This window comes from Perca flavescens, chromosome 22 (assembly GCF_004354835.1).
Source record: "Perca flavescens isolate YP-PL-M2 chromosome 22, PFLA_1.0, whole genome shotgun sequence".
Classification (NCBI taxonomy): Eukaryota; Metazoa; Chordata; class Actinopteri; order Perciformes; family Percidae; genus Perca; species Perca flavescens.
Window position 1 is genome coordinate 6,760,297 of NC_041352.1, and position 22,672 is coordinate 6,782,968.

General features: G+C 39.4%; 2 protein-coding genes across 10 annotated transcripts in view; both read left to right on the plus strand.

Annotated features, from left to right (window-relative positions):
* Window positions 1-252: 252 nt before the first annotated feature.
* Window positions 253-13,511, plus strand: LOC114549567 (cAMP-responsive element modulator). Of its 7 annotated transcripts, none has more exons than XM_028569932.1 (8): window positions 253-454; window positions 1,287-1,383; window positions 1,470-1,530; window positions 2,147-2,214; window positions 2,784-2,933; window positions 5,564-5,731; window positions 9,802-9,967; window positions 12,702-13,511. In XM_028569932.1, exons 3-8 carry the CDS (start codon window positions 1,523-1,525, stop codon window positions 12,865-12,867), a joined length of 726 nt encoding a protein of 241 aa, XP_028425733.1. In that variant the 5' UTR covers window positions 253-454; window positions 1,287-1,383; window positions 1,470-1,522; the 3' UTR covers window positions 12,868-13,511. The 7 variants fall into 7 exon arrangements, with proteins under 7 accessions (XP_028425733.1, XP_028425727.1, XP_028425729.1 ...); XM_028569926.1 differs by having other exon boundaries at window positions 254-454; window positions 2,048-2,214; XM_028569928.1 differs by having other exon boundaries at window positions 254-454; window positions 2,051-2,214.
* A 1,845-nt stretch (window positions 13,512-15,356) lies between these two features.
* Window positions 15,357-22,672, plus strand: part of ccny (cyclin Y) — a 46,996-nt gene continuing 39,680 nt past the window's right edge. For 2 of the 3 annotated variants that reach the window (XM_028569811.1, XM_028569813.1), the window contains exon 1: window positions 15,730-16,406. In XM_028569811.1, the coding sequence (XP_028425612.1) occupies window positions 16,253-16,406 (154 nt within the window). In that variant the 5' untranslated portion in view covers window positions 15,730-16,252. Of the gene's footprint in view, window positions 15,433-15,729; window positions 16,407-22,672 lie in introns of those variants that run through there. The other variant, XM_028569812.1, reaches the window with a different exon arrangement.

Genomic DNA, 22,672 nt, shown 5'->3' on the forward strand with positions numbered 1-22,672 from the left:
ATCAGTGTAAGTTATACACTTCGTATATATCTAACTACAGCAATTCACCAAGAAGCTGTTTTCTGTATCCTAAGATATATTTTAGATAATACATTGACATAAACATGACAGTTGTGGATGAGAAATACCAACTAAATAATAAAAGTCGTTTACAAATATTGGCCTGTGTGGTGAATGCGATTTTTAAATTATAAGAGCCTAAAAATATCACAAGTGGCTGCATGTGATATTTTATCTTACTACTGCAGGAATAGAAGAAAAATCAACCAATCAGAATCGTCTAGAAAAATACTGTCCAACGTTCCTAGGTGTTGTAGCTATGATTTAAAATAACGCTAAAAACAAACACAAATTATCAGCAATTTATCAGTCTAATATTAACTGAAGCTACGTTTTGTTCTGAACGTCGTTCAAGCTCACTAGCTAGGTTAAACACAACAGGTACAGCATCAATGTGAGTATGCCGGTAGAAATAAGTCAACTGTTTGTTAACAATTGTAATTTAACGCTAGCGTTAGGGAAATTAACGTTAGCTAGTTAGCTAGTCACTAGCTAGCTAGCTAAGTATGTAACGTCCGTAACGTAACATAGAGCATCCTTAGACACGGCATGAGCAAAAATATTTGATAGCAATATTTAGATTGGTTAGCAAGTGGTTGATAGTTAATAGTTTTGTCAAACTTTTAACCTACAAGAGAAAATTCTCATTAGCTAACGTTAGTTGCCTTAATCGGCAGAGGGAGCCCTCCAGTGCCATTGTTAGTCCACAAAATTTGCAATGTTTCCCCAAAAATCAGTAGATTAATATGACACCTTTTTTTTCTTACTGAGAAATTGTATTCTTATTAAGCAGCACTGGTGGCTGATTGCAAACTAACCTCCCCCCACCCCTGCTTTACTCAATAATTCAAGGCAGAGAAATTACTAAGAAGAAATACAGAAGTGCTTTCGAAACTCCCGGAACTGGTTGAGTCATTATGCCTCAGTGATTGGTTTAATTTACATTTTAGAGATACTGGTATAGATAATGGTTAAGATGTGCTAAGCAGATAGTGGCAGCCGTGTTGCAACTCTCATTTAATTGTCTAATTGTAAGTCAAGTCAGTGTATTTATAGAGCACATTTAAAACCAACCTAGGCTGAACAAAGTGCTGTACAGTTATATTATATTATGTTATAATTTAAGGAAAACAGTAAAAATATAGACACAATGAACGTCATACAAACAACAAACTTCTATACAAATGTCCCTAAACTAAATCAAATAAAAAAACTTTTACGACTAGACTTAAAAATCTCGGCAGTAGAGGAGGACCTAATATGAATGGGAAGTTTGTTCCAGAGTCTCGGGGCCACAACGGAGAAGGCCCGATTACAATCAAGGTTGGGTTTTTTAATTAGAGGCTGAACCACGGCATGTTTCAAGCTAGATGGGACTGTGCCATTCATAAGAGAGCTATTTATTACAGACCAATAGTATCAAATACCTCTTTCAAAAGACGAGAGGGGACAACATCTGAAGATGAAGAGGTAGGTTTCATGTGTGAAACAATGTCCATCAATGCTGACAGGGCCACAGGCACAAAACACTTCAGAGAAGCAGGGCATAGGATAGATAGATTAGAAGGGTCATGATCAGTAGGTGAAATACAAGATCTGATAGTGTCAACCTTGTTGATAAAAAAGCTCAAAAATGGTTCTGTGATTTCAAACGTAGCATCAGGGAGTGTAATAGCATGATTTAGTGCAGTATTTATTGCACTAAACCTCATTTTGTGCTTTTTTAGCTATGATATCAGAAAAATGCTTTGCTTTAGAGGTGTTGGTAGGATACCTGGTGATCTCTCAGTATCTCATAGGACACTTGCAGTTTATCTTTTTTTCCATTTCCTGAGTCTCACTGTTAAGCCAAGGTTGGGCTTTGACTTTGGGAACTTTTGGGAACTGTACCTAACATTAAGATACAGATGATAGTATATAAGATAACTTTCAGATAGCCTACATTTCCACTGTTTTGGTACACATGGAATCTAATCTAATCCCCAAGGAGAAATCAGAGTGATCAGCAGCCTCAGTCAGGGCCTGTCAGAATGAACCAGATGAAGACAGAAGAGACATATCAGCCAGGTGCATCTGTGCCCTGCAGAATTCAAAGACCTGTACCCTGCATTCAAAGACCTGTTTACCAGCAGACCAGCCTCCAGAACCAGTACTGTAAGCATGTCTAAAAGCACATTTACCACCACAATGTATCCTGTTACTACCACTGCACACTACACTACAGGGTTTACCCTATCGTTATTTTTAGGTGCAGCACCCGAGCCATTTCGGGCAGCATCTAAGCTGAATGAAATTGATGTGCGCACCAAAATAACTAAAAGACTTTCCTCAGATCTAACTATTGTAGTTGGTCCCCAGCGGACTTCTTTAACTTTAAGCCTTTGAGTGTTATTTATTTATTATCTGCTTTAACTTTTCCAATGTTTTAGACACAGATATGGTGATTAAAAATGCTCCAAATTGATGTCAAACTGCTTCTTCTATTTTTAAATTGGAAAACATTTTCTTAAGGGATGGGGGGGGGAAACACTGTACTAAAAGTGCTACAATTGCTATAGCTGCAACAGCTTTTCAAAATGATAACAGCAAATGCCAAAAACAGACAACATGCATCAGAAAAGTAGTCCCAAATTGACATAAAAACAGGGTTACTGTGTAATGGACATACCACTAAATAAAGGAGTGATTATTTAGTTAGCCTTTTTACCATTTTGCCCTCCCAGATGGGGTTTTTCAAGGAGCTCCTGTCAGGCCCGTGGCTGAGACGACACAGAACCTGTCTATGACCATGACCAGCACACAAACACCACAGCTTCGATCAGGCACCCTTCAATATTACCGCGAGGAAAACTATTGTATGCCCCCACTGTCAGGTAAGACTTGATAACCAGACTTGTGTATATTATAGAAGGGTTACAACAAATACAGTTGCAGCATGGTGCTCAATGGTTAGAGCAGGGATCTTCAACAGGGGGTCCAGGACCCCTAGGTGGTCCTCAGAGTCAATGCAAGGGGACCTCCACATTATTGTTAATTTTTTAAAGTCTTTTCGCGATTACGATTCAATTTGCGATTTATTTTTTAAAGTATAGCTAATGGTCAATATTTATTGGGAAACAGATCATTTCAAAGACCATTATAACATGAAACACTATCAAAACTGCTCTATATTCTAATGCAAGGATGAACACATATATATGAATTGCCAGCAATAAGTGGTTTTCTTTTAATAAGCATGGACCATTGAACAGTCAAACACAAAACATTTATCACAAAAGCTAAAAAAAACAACCAATTCAGGTAAAAAATATCAGTACTTTCCTGTAAACCAAAACTTCTGATATGCCTTAGTTCAATAGCAGCATATATATATTGCAACCTTCTACCATAATGTTAAATAAAGTAACACAAAGTAGGCCTGCACAATTCGGGGAAAAATATGAATCCAAATTTTTTAGCTTAGAATTGAGATCATGATTCTCTGCCACAATTTTTCTTCTCATAAAGTGTAATGTTTATTGCACACATGAACCATGACAAAACAAAACAAATTGGCAGTACCAAACATAGATTCCTTTTTGGCACCTATAGCACATTGCGCATCACCCCAAGCCTGTTAAAATAGAGCAGGGGTTGGCAACCTTTTTGATATGAAGTGCCCTTTTCGAAATTTCTTGTTTATTAGTGTGCCATGTCAACATTAAGTTTAATTATGACATCACATCAAAATGTAATATCCAGGGAATCTGTAATTTTATTCCATAGCAACATTTGATAACATTTACGTATTTCTCATAATCAGGACCTTGTAATTGTTATTATTGTATATTATTATTATGATTATGGAAACATGGTTTTAGTATGCAGCGTCCTGATTGGTGGAAATTGGGCTGACAAAAATATCACTGTCAAAGAGCCTGAAGCAAAAGTTGAGCCCAGCTTTAATGATGAATGGACTGATAAGCAGGTCCTGTATGCCTCATTTTCAATGAAATGATGCTGTGACAAAATAATAATAACACAACCAGCATAATTATCAAGAATGAAGAACATGAACATAATGATTGCGTCATTCACGTTCATATTAAATAGCCACATGTATTTGTTTTGGTCTTATAATGCCTCCATATTTACCGCTCCAGCGGAGAGGATGGTTTCTTCAGCCAGCTTAAGTTTATAAGAATTTGTCCAAATATTAAGATTCCCTGCAAACTAAGATAAACAGACTACAAACCGACAGCTTTTGCTTTAGCTTTTTTTGTACAAATTTGCTATTTGCAGAGTAGAGCTGTGTTTGCGTAAAACAGTGCAGCGGACAAGATTATACTGAGCAGACAGAGAAGATTGAAATATCTTTCTACATGTTTATGCCGGTCCACACAGGTGAGTGCACTGATAAGTATTGACTTTTTTACTCACGTAGGTTTTAATGTAGCCTACTTACAGTAACAAGACTAGCGTTAGTTCATCTGCACCATCGGCCGTTGGTTATCCTCTTTGTATTGTTCCCAGTCAGAGATATGAGTCAATCAAACTACCGTAAATAACAGGTCGCATTTCAACCATGATTTCAACATATCAATAACTCTTTTGCACACATATTGCCAGCGTGCCATTGGTTAAGGTCCCACGTGCCCATGGTGGCACGCGTGCCTAAGGTTGCCGACCCCTGACATAGAGGCTTCAGTGAATAACGTAAATATAAAGTAAATACTGGCCATTTAAGTACAGTAGGCTACCAAAAATAGTGACATGTAACAAATTGAACTAAATATGGCCCTGATACCGGCTCTATCTGAACTCCTTGAACATGTCTTAACATAATTAAAACATGTCAATGTCAAATGCTTTCAATAAATTAATTGAAGGAGAAAAATAAATAAATCGAAGTCATTTAAAAATTTAATCGCGAACAAGTGAATCGAGATTGCAATTTTATAACGATTGTGCAGGCCTAATACAAAGTAAATGAAAATCCACTGAAAATAGGACATTTCTGTGAACAATCTGATATGTAACATTATTCCAGCCTTTCTCTAGTGAAAAAAAACACTACATATCATAATAAAAAGAGCAATAAAAAAATGTTGAACCAAATATTCAACTAAATATTCACATTCAATTAATCACGGTCTTCACCATTAGCTAATCGCATTCTTTCAAATTGGGATTTTGGTTTGAAAAAGATGAATCGTTCAGCCCTAATCCAGGGTTTGAATATTTGCCTTGGTCCTCTGCATGGGGTTTCTTGAGTGCTCCAGCGTCTTCCCCACCATAAGACAAGCCTTTTCAGAGAGAGGATACTGCTGCCTTTGCCCATAACCAAGGCAACGGTGCCAAAGCTGTAGCTTACAATACATTAATAATGTCATATGAATCCAAAGTTAGCCAAGAGAGAACAAATGTTATTGTTGCCATAATCACAACCAGGTTGTGTTATAAAAAATAAAAAAAAGCCTGATTTATTATTATTTACTTTGTAACTTTACCTTTTGACCTGCAGTCGGATTTTCTCAAGGAGGTCCCGTTAGGTTCCCACCTGGTGGGACACAGAACCTGCCCTCTTCGGCCATGAGCTGCACACAAACGCCACAGCTTCTACCAAGAACCCTTAAGTACGACAAGAAGACATTGGATGGCCCACAGAAGAATGACATGCCAGCATTGCCAGGTGCCTCCTGATTTCCAAACCTCCCGGTACTAAATAGTTAGGATGGGTAGCAAACAAGTGGGTCTAAAACAAGAACACAGTGACAGTTGCTCAGGGTTTCCTGCATTACCTCTGTAAATGTCAGAGCACATTATTATACTGTAATGAACAGAAATAAACCTTCAGGGAAAACAAACAGGGCACTAAATCACACAGAAAAGGGCCACGTATTTGATGAGCAAGGCCATTGTTAACACCATCTATTACACAAATCACAATTGATGTATTGATCACATCGTATTCTTCGCTTTGCAGTTCACCTCCTGTAACAAATTTCCCAGGGAACCCCTTACGGTAGTAACTGATAGGGATGCTCCCAATATATTCTATGACCAATACAATTATATTTATATGAAACATAAGGTAGGGTGAGATTTTACTGACTAGGTTTGTTCTGTTATGGATGGGAATTGCATATTGATCTTTGTTGCAGGCCAGCAACATACATTAATAGAATCAGCTTATAAAAGAAGGATACAATGAAATATAAAACAATGTATACATTTAAATGTAAACTATATTGCATAAAAGAGAGAAAAGAAATTGAACTACACTGGACCAAATGTTAAACCAACAGGTTCAGTTGGTCAAAACCTGTATGCTTTAGGACTACTAAAAAAGACCAATACCTCTTTATTCAGTAGATTTCATTTGATCGCACTGCAGTGGTGGAATGTAATTAAGTATGTTTACTAAAGTAGCCTACGTAAGTACAAGTGGGAGGGAATTATACCTTACTAGAGTACTTTCACTTTATGCAACTTTATACTTGTACTCCACTACAATTTACTCCTCTACATTTACAGCTATATGGCAGCTATAGTATTACTTTAAAGATTCAGATTTGACATAAAAAACATTTGATGAGGTTCTAAAGTATTATGCATTTTTATAGCTTAAACTACCTAACAGTGTATACTGTGAAGCAGTTTAAATGAGCTCCCCCTCAAACAACTACACCAGTCCCATGCTGCTCTCGTACTGTTCACTACCTATTGATGCATCAGTAATAATAATTATTAATTAAACATACACTAGAATATAATAGTCACAGGGTAGGGGTGGGAGTCACCAGAGGCCATATATATATATATATATATATATATATATATATATATATATAATAAAAAGATTGATACTTGGCGTCCGTGTGTCGATACAGCGTTGCCATGGAAAAAAACCAAACAAACCCTTACCCTAACCCCTAGTACAGGGGCCATTTGAGCGTTTTTACTTTTTAACTACATTTTGCTATTAATATTAGTATTTTACATTGTGCTATTGCTCCTTTTTCTCAATTAAAGGACGTCTTCCATTACTGTTTCACTTTCTCCTCAAATGGTTGAGAAATGGTCTTACATACTGTTGTCATATTTCCTCAATAGTTCCTCTGTTTACCTGCAGAGGGAGCCAGCTCCTGTAGCAGCTTTGGGTATGATAGGAATTAGTTGAGAGATTGTGTTTTGCTGTGACAGTGTCTACAGTACATATACATGTACATGCACCTAATATTGTAGCTATAAGAGCAACCTGGCCTTATAGCAATTTCTTTTTCACAATGACTTTTATTTAGATGTCCCATTGTGATTATAGCAATGAAAACACACACAATGTTACCAAATGTAAGTTCTTCTAACCTTAGAAGACAGTTTGAGTGAATAAAGTCCAAATCATTCATGGCTCCGCTGACTGTCCGTCCCCAACAAGCTGCATGCTTTTAGTGTTGTGCTCCAGTCCAGCTAAAGAAAATTCCTCCCCAAAGACAAACAGCAGAGCCCCTGACTCATAGCGCTGTGTCAGGGAGAGAGCAAACCATACTGTTGACATCAGGAGGCCAGTGATGTCACGGTGATGTCAATGCCTCTAATTGTAAATTGCACACATAGCCTCGCTGTTGGCTGCGGTAACATTTCAGTCAGAGGGAAGACTCTAAAGAGAACAGTTTCTCTTGGAAAAGCTGGGACTAGATACAGTATGGCTGTAACTGGGGATGAGACAGAAACAGGTATGTTTGCTATCATCTCTTCCACTGACAGAAGTTTAAAAATAAAAAAAGGTCTTTTTACATTGTTGTTCAGTTTAAATATTCACTATTAAGTCTCTCAAATTATAGTCAGTGATTATTAATGACAACAAGCAATGTTGATTGTAGATTTACAGTTAATATGTTATGTATAAATTATTGGAATTGAAAAAAATGTTTTGTGTTTTTTTTTTCCTAAACTACTAGAAAGCTTAATAATTTCCTCAAATAGCATCCCAAGTAGACTCCTCTAAAAAAGTAGCAAAGGACAGTTGAAATATTAGTTTACAGCAGCAACAAGCTTATTCCTACAGTATAAGAAACATTTTCACAGGGGTTGATGTCTCTTCATCATGCTCTCGTTCTTTTTCTCTCTCTCTCCCCACTGCTGCTTCCTCTCTCTCTCTCCCTCTTTCTCTCTCTCTCTCTCTCTCTCTCTCTCTCTCTGTGTGAAATGCTTCAAAGCTCTGCCCACTCAGAGCACATAGCAGCAGTTGCTGACGTCACTGCTTTTCCTGGAACAGGCCACCAGCAGCAACATGTAAATGCGAACCAGGGAATAAGATGTACATTGACGTCAGTCACCAGCCACTCTGTGATTACATGCAGTTCCTTTTGTGATTACAAAATATCACAGAATTAATCATCAACGCATTACATGATATGAGGGGCACTGAGTTTTACAGGCACTGAGCAAACAATGAACAGAAGAAGAAAATAAGATTGTCACCATTTTTCAGTGCCACACACCCATTTTATGAGATAGAGGAGAGAATAAATGTGGAATTCAGTCACTTATACTCTGAAATTATATATATTTATTTAGCATAGCCTTATATTTTACAGAACACATTGAATGAGCATGTGATAAATAAAACCTTTGAAATCTTGAAAATCTATTTCCACTACAGTGCATTTACAGTATTGTTGGTTTGCACTTTCTAAAACATTCTAACGGAACCTCTGACAATAAGAACTTCTGGTTATGTGAAAAGTTTAACAGTTACAGGATTATTTAGGCTGTGTATCTTAGTTTTATTTGTCCTGTAACGCTGACTTACTGACATGGAGCTAATGCGGATCTTCGTAAATTTAAACTTAAAGTAGTTATAATGTAAGTGCTTATAACTTAGACTAAATGACAAAATAGCATGATATGTCTATATCTTATTCTAAACTGCATGAATACTACTAACTCATATTTCTCCGTATATGCATGAACAAAACAAAGCAATATTTAATACACTTTTACACTGTTTGTTTTTTGCATGTATGTTACAGCTTGTGATGCTATAGTGACTTCCTGGTGACATAGTGAATTGCTTGTTTGGGTTTTAGTTTTATTGGTGCAACCCAGTTCATACCAACCAGTTTAATCTCTTGTTAGTCTATATCGACAACGTTTCACTTCAAGGATTGTTCCGGTGCTGCCGGAAATTCCTCCAGATGTCCCTCATTTTGGCCGTCATCTTCCACTTTCTTTGTGTTGGCATTTTAAACTCCGGTAGATTTCTGAGGACTATGGTTAACTGCTCCTCAGATCTCTGCAGGGTAAATCCAGACAGCTAGCTAGACTATCCAATCTGTCCAATCTGAGTTTTCTGTTGCATGACTTATACAACTTTTGAACGTACACGTTCCACCAAAACAAGTTCCTTCCCGAGGCTATTTTGCAGCGGCTCCGTGGCTCCGTCCGGCGCATAGCGCCGCGAAGATGGTTGTGATTGGTTTAAAGAAATGCCAATAAACCAGAGCACGTTTTTCTCCCATCTAGGAATGCTGCGTGGACTAGCCAGACCCTCCTCTGCAGCGCTGTGAAGGAAGGTCTGGCAATGCGAGACTAATAATCTCTTGTTTAAAATTAGTTAGTAGTTACTTAGAACTTTGGAAGGACTTTTCCACACAAGCTTCGTAATGGATTTACAAATAGCTGGTGCAACCGTTGACAGTAGTCTATGGGTGCCACCCAATCCCATTGCCTGACATGTTGTGTTGTGTCTCCCCCCAGGAACCTCAGGTGACATGACAGCCTGTCAGCTGTTCAACACCAGCTCGAGCCTCCCACAGGGGGGAGCCAATACATCCATGGGGTCGGCAGGGGCCAGCGCTCTTAGCGACCTGAAACCGGGAAAAGGCAGTTTACAAAAGAGGGAGCTTCGCTTGATGAAGAACAGGTAGAGAGGACCATTCACACTCATCAGCTTGCACATTAGACCCCAGACAAAAAAAATCTGCCATACCGATATTATCAGCTGATATTATCTATATTAGATATATTAGTATCAGTGAATATGGTGGCTTGTGATGAACATGAAATTGCAGTATAGAATGCCAAAGATAGGTTAGAGGTATTTTAAAGCAATAGTTCAGCAATTTGGGAAATGTGCTTATTTGCTTTCTTGCGGAGAGCTAGATGAGAAGATTGATATCACTCTCATGTTTGTATACCAAGTATGAAGCTACAGCCAGCAGCCGATTAGCTTAGCATAAATACTGGAAATGTGGGGAATGCACCTACTGTACCAGCACCTCTGAAGCTCAACAATTAACTTCTTATATCTTGTTTGTGTAAGAACAATCTTACCATTACATAGTCATAGTTTTTTAGTTCCTGAATGAAAATAGATCAATTATTGGAACTCTCAAATGTTAATATCTGTATCGACCTTAACACATCAATCTGGCTCTTTTGGAAACATTCACCGTATTAGAGCAGCAAAGATTAATCAATTAGTTGTCATCTATTAAATTAATCGCCAACTATTTTGATAGAGTCAATTTTAATGAAAAAAAGTTCTTTGATTTGTACGGAGCCCTGGAGGTGACATGGAGGAAAAGAAAAAAAACATGTACTGGGTGCAAACACTAAACTCGAGATCTCGACTTTCAAACTCGAAATCTTGAATTTGAAAAACAATAAGGAAAGCCTAGCTACTAAGGTTAGCCTGCAGTAATTGACATCAACAGTCAGCGACAATGTTCATAATAACACTTCACGTTAGCTAATTGTATTAATTAGTAATGCTTATCAAAATAATAAGCTGTATTTAGACAACCAAGGAGATGTAATCATTATGTCGTGCTACTAGCTAACGCCGCTAGCTAGCACTCCTCTACTGGAGCCCCTGATGGATGTGCATGGAGTGACCACACTACATTAGGCTGCAGGTCCACTTACCTTGCGTGTGTCTGCGTGTGTGTGCGTGTGTGTGTGGCTTAGTAGCTAACTAGCGGCGCTAGCTAGTAGCACGACATAATGATTGCATCTCCTTGGTTGTCTAAATACATCCATTGTTTATTTTGATAAGCATTACTAATCAATACATGCCAATGTGAAGTGTTATGAACATTGTCGTTGACTGTTGATGTCAATGGATGCAGGATAACCTTAGTAGCTAGCTAGCTAGCTAAATTATTGTTTGTTGAATTTTCAAACTCAACATCTCGAGTTTGAAAGTCGAGATCTCCCCAGTACATGTTGTTTTTTCCCCCTCCATGTCACAAACTCGAGATCTCCCAAAAGTTTTTGTCCCCAGTACATGTTTTTCTTTTCCTCTATGTCACCTTCGTTGCTCTGTAGATTTCAGCTTTGTAAATGTGAATATTTTCTAGTTTGTTGCAGTAAGCTGAATATCACTGAGACATTTGAGGATGTCATCTTGAGTTTCGGGAAACACTGATCAACATTTTTTACCATTACAATTTATAGACCAAACAAGAAATCGATTAATCGAGAAAATAGAAAAAACAGATTAATCAACAATGAAACTAACCGTTAGTTGCCTTCTTACACTGTATACCTTTGGAGTGCCCTTTCTGCTGTGAATACTGTGTAATACACAAACACCTGGTAAATGACAATGTATGACAATAAGTGCATGTAATAATAACATCCACAAGCCTATCATCATTTCACCGCATGATTCTCCTCCATCCAGGGTGTTTAGCTGCTAATTCCTAGGTTGTCTGACTCCCAATGATCTGCTGCGTAATGCATGTTTGGAGTGAGAGCGAGTTGGCTGACCAGCTATTAGAACTTGTGTTTGTAAGGAGGTCAGTTGTACTGAATGCGGATAAGTCTGGTTTGCTGCTGAGCAAAATTCCTTACCTCCTGCTTTCAGCGTGCTATTTGCTTGCTGCCTGTAGAACTTTGAGCTTACTGTGTGTTTGCTGTAAACAGCCCTGTGTCACCACCGGCACTTTCTGGGGTTTGTTTTTCTGTTGGTGATTTTATCCTCCTTCTGTTCGTTGACTCCATTATGTGAAGTCCTATCCCGATGGCATCTAATGTCACAAACATGTTCATAATCATCCTCATCTGAGAGCACCTTTTGTAGCCTTTGTGTTTTGAGTTATCTTGTTTCCCCTTGGTGTGAAACTGATTCATGGCTAGAATGAGTGTTGTAATCTGGGAGAAAAGCCAAGATGTCCAGGCCTTTTTTTTTGTACAGTAACTACGGTATTGTTGCTTCCAGGGAAGCCGCCCGGGAGTGTCGACGAAAGAAGAAGGAATATGTCAAATGCCTCGAAAATCGCGTGGCTCTACTCGAAAATCAAAACAAGACTTTGATTGAGGAGCTTAGAGCCTTAAAAGACATCTACCGACACAAAGTCGAGTGATTTCTTTGATTGTGTGGACTGTGTTGTTCTGCTTCTGTGGGGTGTCTTGAGGACTCTGGTTTTGCTTATACAGACACACACACACACACACACACACACAATCATACACACACACACTCACACAAAACACTCATTGTCCTTGCTGTAAAATGTGTTTACACCATGATGTCAATGTTTCTGGCTCTGATTATCCAAAGCGCCACCACCAGCAAAAAACAAGAATCTTGTTTCAGGTCAGGGTTTTTATTATCAGTGAGTATTACGAGGAGCTTATGTCCCTTTGAACAGGGATAGTGCCAGAAAATACAGGAAGAGAAAGAAGGACCATATGGACGAACTGCAGACTCACAACATCTTACTGGAAAGAGAGAATGAGATGCTGAAAGCCGAGCTGCAGTGCTTGAGGCCAAGCTGCCTATATCTGGCACCAAGGCCTTCACAGTTACCACCTTAACTGCACTGCATTTTACATTCCTTTATGATCCTTTTCATCATTTGGCTGAAAAGGCTGTTTGAAGGCATTTGGCTGTATTAAAATATATAAATTGATAGTGTTTGTGGTGGTCTGTTTTTTTTCCTATGGAGGTTTGTTCATGCTGTATGCTGACAGAAGCCAAATGCTCAAAGGGAATCGGCTCATCAGGACTTAGCGACGTTTGTGTTTTATGTTATACCACTTCAGAAATCCTGATGCAAGAATACTATCACTGCATTTATCACCCATCCTCTTTTGTATTCAATGTAGAGACCCACCGGGATGTGTAGTGCATCTGTATGAGGACTTATCTGCTTCTAACCTGTGGCGTTAATAAGATTTACCCTGTACTTTTCATAGTTTGCATTGTTTATACAGATAAAAAGGAAAAACAATTATGACAACAAATACACGCGTTTGTGGAACTGTATTAACTTACTGTTTTAACTACAGTTGTTTGCTTTGTCTCAGTATACATGGCTGGAATTAGAACTTTTTAACAATCTTCTCTGTTGGTGCTTTATTTCTCCTCCGTAAGTTAACACCTTAGGTGGTGTCTTGTTATGATCACACCTTAATTACATTTTTGTATGTATTTGCTTTAATAAATTCCTTGCTCAGTCTCTGTGTTTTTTTTTCTTCTTTTTCCACACAGTAAATATAAGAGGTACATACAGGACACTGTAATATAGTTCCATTATGAGTGTTTAATTAAGCTTTTATCGCCATGTGAGTCTCAACCTTGGGTCTCTGCTCAGAACTTATGACTCAACTTCATTGCTAGGACTGTCACTGACAAAGCAAGGCAATTTCTCTTTTATTGCATTTTGTAGATAACAGACATGCTGTGGAAGAGCCACACTCTTATTGCCCAGTGCATGCTGGAAGAAAGGGGAAGTAGATTAAGTATTTAAACACATTTTCCATAAATCACATCCACGGGAATGTTGAAGCTAAGGGGAAGGAAAGATTGGCCCTGCTTTCAGTGACGACCTTTGCTGACTTAGTGGAAACCTTCAACTTCTCATATACTCAAGAATGTGTTGCAGTACAAGGAAAAGTGTGTAGCTTCTCCAGGCACATAGCGAATAACCGATTAATAGTTATGATAATGGGTCATGGAATTTGGGTTTTCTTTTATTTTGGGTTGTTGGGTGTCTGTAAATTACAGAGTGTGGTCTAGACCTACTTAACTACTGTAAAGTATCCTGCGATAACTTCGGTTATGATTTGACACTATAAATAAATGATGGGAACACTATAAATAAAATTGAATTGAATTTTGCATGGAACACATCAATTAAAGATGTCTGTTATTATTTATTTTTTTGTGCTACATCTTCACTGCTTTGTGTTTGCCTGCAGTGATTTCTGTCGCTCACCGTGTCCAGTTTATTAGGGAGACATCATGAAAACAAAACAACTGAGGAAAGAATCAAATACTGATGAGACTTGCATTGCAGATGGGCCTACTGTGAAACCTTATACTTCTCCAGTCTATAACAAAACACTCAAGTCAGCTTCCACCCTGTGAGGACACTGATCATTACACAGATAGGTTTGCTTGTACTATGTAAAATTATTCAAAATGCTGGACACTCGTAGACATTCTTAAGTCTGTGATCTTGGTTTGCAAATGGCTGTGTATCTTCATTTTTTTTTAAGATGAAACACGAGGGTTAGAAGTGACCTCTCATTTGATAGGTGCAAAAACACATTTCAGATCACAAAACACCTGATGTAGGCTGTGATGTGGATGTATTCTCGCATTAAATGCAATGCAGTTGCAGTACCAGCAGGCTGCACTACAGCACCATGTCTGATCACGTCTAGCAACGTAATCGTGCAACAACAAAAAAATCCCATCAATTCTCATACATTCTTCAATCTCATCAGCATCATCAGAGATAGTCTGATGCATCACACTGTGTGGGCTACATATTGTCTTGCAAGTCATGTAAAACATCTCAAAGGATTAGGCTATTCCTCAGGATCTCATTTTGTTTACATTAATCTCCAGTAATCTCACTTAATCCTGCAGAGAGGTTTAATATGAGCAACTATTCAGTCTGTCACAGGCAAAACAACGCCCTCATGGATTTGTTAAGATCAAATAATTAACTGGCACTGACAAATATGGGTAAGAAGGAAGTTACAGATGTACATGTTTGGGTTCCTAACATGTCATAACCCAGGGATATACGTAGTAGCGTTCACCCACCTGTTAAAACATGGACAAATTGCTTACTATTATTATTATTCTAACTGTAGATATATTGGTGGATTGAAACAAACGATTGATGGACTTCAGGAACTCACCTGAACCCATGACAGTGTATTTTTCTATATTTTTCTTACTTTATTGTATCCCCAAGAGACCGTCATAAACGGCCGTTTACATAATAGTTGTAGCAAGGTTACCACCTAAATGATCCGGAACCTTTTCCATCACAGCCACAGCGCTGTCCTGGAAATATTGTCATGTCTTCCTGCATACATGTAAAGGGAATACAGAAAAACGAACAGCAGGAAATGGAATACAGAGTGGGTAATTTAACGTAAAAAAATTAATAAATGATCACTCCAGCTGTATGTTGTTCTTTGCATATAATAGGCCTATCGTTAAACATATAAAGGACAAACAATGCCAACAAGGTCCAGGAATAGTAGCCTACATCAAAAGTCGTGGTTAGTTTCGTAGTTTCTTTTTTATTGTAATCATTATTGATTTATTTCGTGCTTTCGTGGGTTAAAAACCACTAGGCTGTACGGAAACCAATTTAAAAGTGCGAAGCCACACTTATTATTGTCGAAAATCCAACTTTCCGACGATCACCTGAAAGCCCCACTGCAGCGGATGTAGCAGCAGTCTACAGTACATCGGCAACCATGTAGCGCTGAGAGCAAAAATATATCTTCCCCCGACTAGCTAAAGAATCATATACTCATATTCATTCATGTCGTCATAAAGTTATAGTGTGTCAAAATGTGTTATTGAAGATAACCGGACGCTCAGACCGAAATTGCAAGTCGAGTGTGAAACCGAAGCCTGGTAGAGGCTATCTGCCCTCGCCTGGACGTTTGGAAGGGGACGTTGGGCTACTCTTCTAAACGTACTAACCTAGCTACCTTGGTGTTTTATCATCCTTTTAAATGACTGCACTTGTTTTGCTAGCTAAGTGTAGTATAGGCTAGACTCTGGGGAAGGGCGTGTAACGGATACCGGGGCTTTTAGTTTGCACCAGGTCTGGCAATCCGCGTTACCGCCCCGTTTTTTCTCTTGTAGTAAAGCTAACAGCACGGCCAGGAGAAGGCTGAAGATACAGTTTTGGGGTTTGGACTATAACCAAAACCTGCCTACAACATGGGGAATACAACGTCCTGCTGCGTGTCCTCGAGCCCGAAACATCGCAGGAGCAACCACTCCAGGCTCGAGTCCTACCGGCCGGAGCCGGAGCTGAGCCGGGAGGACACGGGCTGCAACCTCCAGCACATCAGCGACAGAGAAAATTTAGACGGTAAGATGCAGATGCAGTTACCCCCTTTCCACTGATGTGTCTGAATAACATTTAAATACTATAAGAAACAAACACACACCAATTATTATTATTGTTAACAGATAGGCTTAATGAGTGCTTGCAACATCTGTGCAAAGGATCCACCCACCCCCTTATACCAATAACTACAATACTGTGGGCTTCCTTTTTTTTTAATTGGACTTCCAGCATGTTGGAAAATCAGATATGGCAGTGGTTTACAAACTGGGATGCAAGAGTACCAAGTTGGGCTACTTTTGCTAAGGAATTAGTATTAGTTTCACTATTATCTTCCATCCATATTATACACTAACTTAAAACTCTGATACTGGTTCTTTGGTGGTATGAGCCCTGATCCTTTGAGCCCCACAGTTTACATCATCTCCACCATGTTTCTGTGTGTGTGATAAGGTGTGTAAGTTTGGAACAGTATGCTGAAGGGGCGAGTGTGAATTTGTGTTCCAGTGGGAGGTGATGTGATTGAGATGGCCAGTGTTTATGGTGGGGTGTCCATTCACTTCCTACAGGGAGTTGAATAGGAAATGACGCAGCCACACATTTCAATGCTCATTAACACCAGCACAGTCACGCTTTACTGTACAGTAGAGATCTATTGTCTGCAGGGTCCATCTGGAGGTTTTAGGGGTTTCCCCAACAACATTAGATTTAGTGAACCTGCGTATGGCTTTCAAGACATTCGCATATCGTTGGAGATAAAATATGCTTTTTCATTCACCAAAACAAATCTAATTCTGAGATGGTTTTCTTTAAGTGCAATTTAATTTCTAATAAGGTGTGTAATTGTGTATCATTGACACACACACACACACACACACACACACATACACACATACACACACACAAAAACAGGTCAAAATGCCACTTGGCATTATATGCCTATCTCATTTTCTCTGGCATGGCAGGTTTCCTCCCAAAGTTATATTGCTCAGTCTAAATGATGTGCTGTAAAAAAAAGGCCAGTCAACCTCACTGTACTCCTCCCTTTAGTGGGCTCCCTGGAGTGAGTAATCAGGACAGCCTTGGGCTCTGAACTGCACCCGCCTCAGCAACTTTGTAACTGATGGAGCAGGCATGGAATGGGTCAAACGTGATTTGATTGTTTTTGGAGCCAAATACAGGTAGCGTTTATGGAATACAGCTGCACATAAATAGATATTTTACACCTATTAGTCCATCCATCGATTCTCTGCTGCTTTTCTAGGTCTGTGTTGCGGTAGTAGTGGGCAAGGTAGCCCAGACATCCTCCCAAGTTACTTCATCTTTGGGGAACCAGAGGCGTTTGTTTTAGGTATAGAGGTGTCCTCTTAGTTGGACTGCCTGGAATTACTTCACATGGAGGCATCCTAATCAGATGCTGGAACCACCTAAACTTGCATCATTCCATGTGAAGAAGCAGCAGTTCTGCTCCGAGCTTGTCCAGGTGAGCCCTGATACCTTACAAAGGAAACTCAAGTTTGGTTGCTTGTAGGCGTGGGCCGGTATAAGATTCTGACGGTATGATAACCTTCAGCAAAAATATCACGGTTTCACAGTATTGCAATTACAGCTTTAAAATGTATTATTTTGAAATGCCTGGGTAAAAAAAACAACAACTTTTTTTTCCATTGAACACAATGCATTTTATTTTTAAACACACTGGCACGGAAAGGGATTTCTAAACTGCACTTTCTGTCCTTGACGACTCATAAAAAACACCTCATAACGCAGGAACGGTATGACGGAAAATGTAAGCGGTTTTGAAACCGTGACATTTCAAACCGCGGTATACCTGGAAACTGGTAACCAGCCGATGGCTAGTGGCTTGGAGCCACACTCTCATTCATACAACCATTATTCAAAGTTGGAACAGTAGTGTATACTTTTGACCTCTATCATACCAAAACAAATAATCCAGAATTAGTTTGTTAAAGCCAGTATTTAGGCCACCATGAGACACTACAGTAAATAGCTCAAATTGAATTCTTGATAAAGGAATTTTTAGAGTGGTTTAGATGTGCAACGACAAGTTGATTAATTGATGAGTTGCTAAGAAGAAAAATGTAGAAAAGTGTTTTGATAATCAATCGTTTCAGGCATTTGTCGAAACAAAGATGCTAAACATTTGCTGGTTTGCATACTGTCACAATGCTTTAGCTTAATTTACAGAATAATAATTAGCCTAAAACTGACATTTGGATATTTGACTTAAAACAAAATGCTTGCTGCACACGTTATTTATCAATGTTGTTAGTGCATCCCACCACACGGCAGCTTTTTGGCATTTTTCTATAGTTTGCTCACAGACGGAATTGACAAGGATTCACCTTTACTCAATACAAGCCATGTACGCAATGAATTGTTTTCCCCTCCGATGGGGGGTGGGACTTAAATCTGTCTCTATGCTAACCATGGCACTCTGTGCTTTAATGGGGACGCCCTTGCCTGATCAAAAATGAAGCTGTCTGCTGACAGCTGCTCTGCTGTCTGCTAGGTTCACATTTTAGAGAATGCAATTCATATTTTCCTCATTAATGACGTATTATTTCACCCCGCCCATAACCCATCTGCTGTTAATCAGAATGTTGCGGGGCCACGGATATAGCTGCCAACCACACATCATTACTTCGTACGTTGGAAAAGAAAGTTGATTGATCTGATTTATTGATCTCAGCATGCCTTTGTGTAAAATAGCGCTGACGGAGCGGTATAGGATGTCCTTCATACTAGCTGCTATACGACTACTCTATAATGCACAAAAATAACTGTCCATTTAGATTTTTGTATATTAACTTATTGGTATGGATATATTTGAGTAAATGTGTGGTGTTATGTCTGTCTTGAAGCTGCTGTGACACTGTAATTTCCTGCAAAGGATTAATAAAAGGATCTATCTAATATGTCTCCAGTCCATAGATATTTATATACGTGCGTCCCTCTCTTGAGCTTTTATTTGGACAATCATTTCCTATATTGTTGTTTTGAACTCCTACGCCTACAATATACATTTATATACGACCTAAAACCACACGATGCATCGTTTCAACAAGGTATTCTGTGTGATCATAGGCTTTCCAGAAGCTTTGTAATCCAGCCTGGAACTACAGTGGCTTTGTACAATGAATCCATAATTATGAAGTCATAAATCAAGTTACATAATGTTCGATATCTCCGCATCGCTTCAAGCCATCGTCATTCTGATTGTTTCGCATGACCGCTAACCTCTGGGCCTTTCTAAAGAGGACTCCCGTGTGATCGTAGGCCTTCCAGAAGCTTTGTAATCCAGCCTGGAACGGCAGTGCCTTTTTGAAGACACAATCGTTCCAGAATGATAAAGCCACAACTCAACGGTTATTTATTTATCTTTTCGTATGAAAAGGAAATGATATTGTTTTACTGTTAACTCCGGCCATTTTGACTCCCAGAATGTGTAATGGGGTGAGTGTGTTGACCAATCAGAGGCTGTTACTTAAGCCAGGGATGAGGCAGGTCTCATCCAAATCACTTCTCTTGTGGACCTGTAATGGCTAGGGGTGGTACGGTTCACAAAACCCACGGTTCGGTTCGTATCACGGTTTTAGGGTCACGGTTTTCGGTTCTGTACGGTTCTTGTTATTTTGTCTTTTAATCTTTAACACTCCAGAATATACTTCAGCATATAGCTAAAATTAGCATATGGAATGCATGTTGCACAAAACATGCACACAGTGGCAGTTCTATGTTGTTTTATTTCATCATAGGTAACCTGAAATCCAAAATGTTCCCACACACCAGACTATAAACGACGCTGGCGCATCCTCCAGCTCTGGGCAGCCTCTCTCCCACTGGACATTTCTGCAGGTGACGTGACCTGCAGCGGCACCCCACTCGAAAATCGACGAAAATCTTTTAAACTGACTTTTGTCGATCTGAAATGAAGACCGATTCAGTAACTGCACGGCCTATTTCTTGCTTAAAATGTTTTCAGAAACACGTTTCGGTGAACTATTTTAGTATAATATGAGATCGTATTCTGAACGAGCCGCCATGACAGTCTGTTTTGAAATTAGGGACCAGCCAGACCCTTGTGACGCAATCGTCCAATCAGCTGCCATGGGTTGCGTTTGTCACGCCCATCCCGCTCGTCATTTCCAGTGTTTTAACATAGGTGTCGAAAGTGGGCACTACGGCAGTAAGAGGTTAGTGACCATTAACAGTGTACTGACGAACCGTGCGGTACACGCATGCTCCGAACCGAGAACCGAGAACCGAGGACCGAGGTTCGGGTGTTTTTTCATGAATCGTACCACCCCTAGTAATGGCATTCCATCGGCCAGAAGACTCCTGTATCTATCCTGTGGAGCAATACTACTTGATTCAAGCAAATGAACACAGGACATTTCATACTGTAGGTCATCATGCCTGACCCCGGCTATATATAAAGAACTGGTATAATCTTGAGGACTTTGTGAACAGTAAATATGAAAATGTGCAAGAAGCCCATGTGGTTTAGGAAGATTTGATAGCTGTTTAATGAAACTCAAATGTTTGTCTTGCTTGATCATCTCTTATATAGGAGGGCACCTTGATGGTCATTGTTACATTTTATTTGGTTGTACCTGAACAAATAGTATGATTTTGTTTGCATATACGTAGCCGTGTGTGTGTGTGTGTGTGTGTGTGTGTGTGTGTGTGTGTGTGTGTGTGTGTGTGTGTGTGTGTGTGTGTGTGTGTGTGTGTGTGTGTGTGTGTGACCCCGGCTTCATTGAGCACGTGTTTACAGAAAATTCAGCGACGCGAACTGCTGACAGTGGTGACGACACTCTCAAACTCTTGCATGCGCACGAGCAAAACCCACACAGTGCTCCTCATTGAACAGCCTCCTTACGAGTTTGAGAGGCTCTTTCGGATGGCCCCTTTCACAATTACGCCGTGTAATCTGATTTGCCTGAGCAATTGCTTGCTCTCTATAATGACCCTGTGTGTTCTCATCGTAGCTTATACACCAGTCAGAGAAAAAGAGGCTAGAGATTCACGCTTCACCTGGCAGCTTATTTATCTCCATTTATGTCTATTTGTGTTCATGCTGTCATGCTGTAATGGTTGTATTTCATATTAGGACAGAGATGCTGTACCATGCCAATACTCTCAGGGTCAAGCACATCACTTGTCTTTGAGTGTGATAAAGACACGTCGACCACGGTATTTGGACCTAAAGGGTAGGTAAGTTTTATGGTTGCTATTAACACAAAAGTTGCACAATTGATTGATGATTGATTGATTCTTGATTGATCCCCAAGGGGAGGAAATCACTTGTGAAATACCCCTGCTCTCCGGCTAGTGTTGTTTCAGTGGTGGGCTTGTGTGGTCACCGAGCAGATTCAACACTCAAGAAGCTTTCCAGGCTAAATGCATTTAATATGAAAAATGCATAAGTAGTTACATAAAGATGCGTTTTTTTTAAATCCTATATATAAATATTTAAATCCTATATATAAATGCCTTCAGGGAAATTGGGTGTTGTTGGCAGGCAGCAGTGATGTGGCTGTAAAGGCTTTATAAGCATGGCTCCACACATCATGAAATATCTCTTAACACTTTTATCTGAACCTTTCTTTTTAAACAATAAAAATTCAACAATAGAGAGTGCCATTGTTATTACATTTTGAATGTAAATAGAAAAAAAAAGGAATAATACATTCCCAATTTCTTGATCGCTGGAGCGATTTGAAATATGTTGCCTTTTTTGGATCTAATATTTTTAAACGAGTGAAGAAACAGCCCTTTTCTCAGCTCATTACAAGAAAAATACATGGCTAACTGAAAATCAAATAACTTGCCAAAAGTATAGCTGAAACAGAGATTACAGATTGTCATTTACATATAGTGCATGCTGCCCAACATAGGTTCAACATCATTGCAGCGCCTAAAGGAGACATGGGAATTCTTTGTGATTTCCACCCCCTCCAAACCAACAGCAAGCTGTTTTTTTTAGCCTAATTTGATCAGAGAACATTGTAACGCTGTATTGCTGCACAGGGGCTCTAACTGGCAATTTCCACCGGTTGTGGAACGGCGGCGGAGTCAATAGGTTTCCATTAAGGTCAATGTGCGTATTTCCAACGACTGCGTCCCAGCTCCGGCGGTCCGCAGCCCTCCGGAGCAGATACGCAGAGCTTCTATTTTTGCCGGACGCCGGAGAGCGCCGCATCAATTGAGCACAGTTCAGATAGTGCGGGACAGGAAGTCGAGCACAGAAACAAAATAAAACA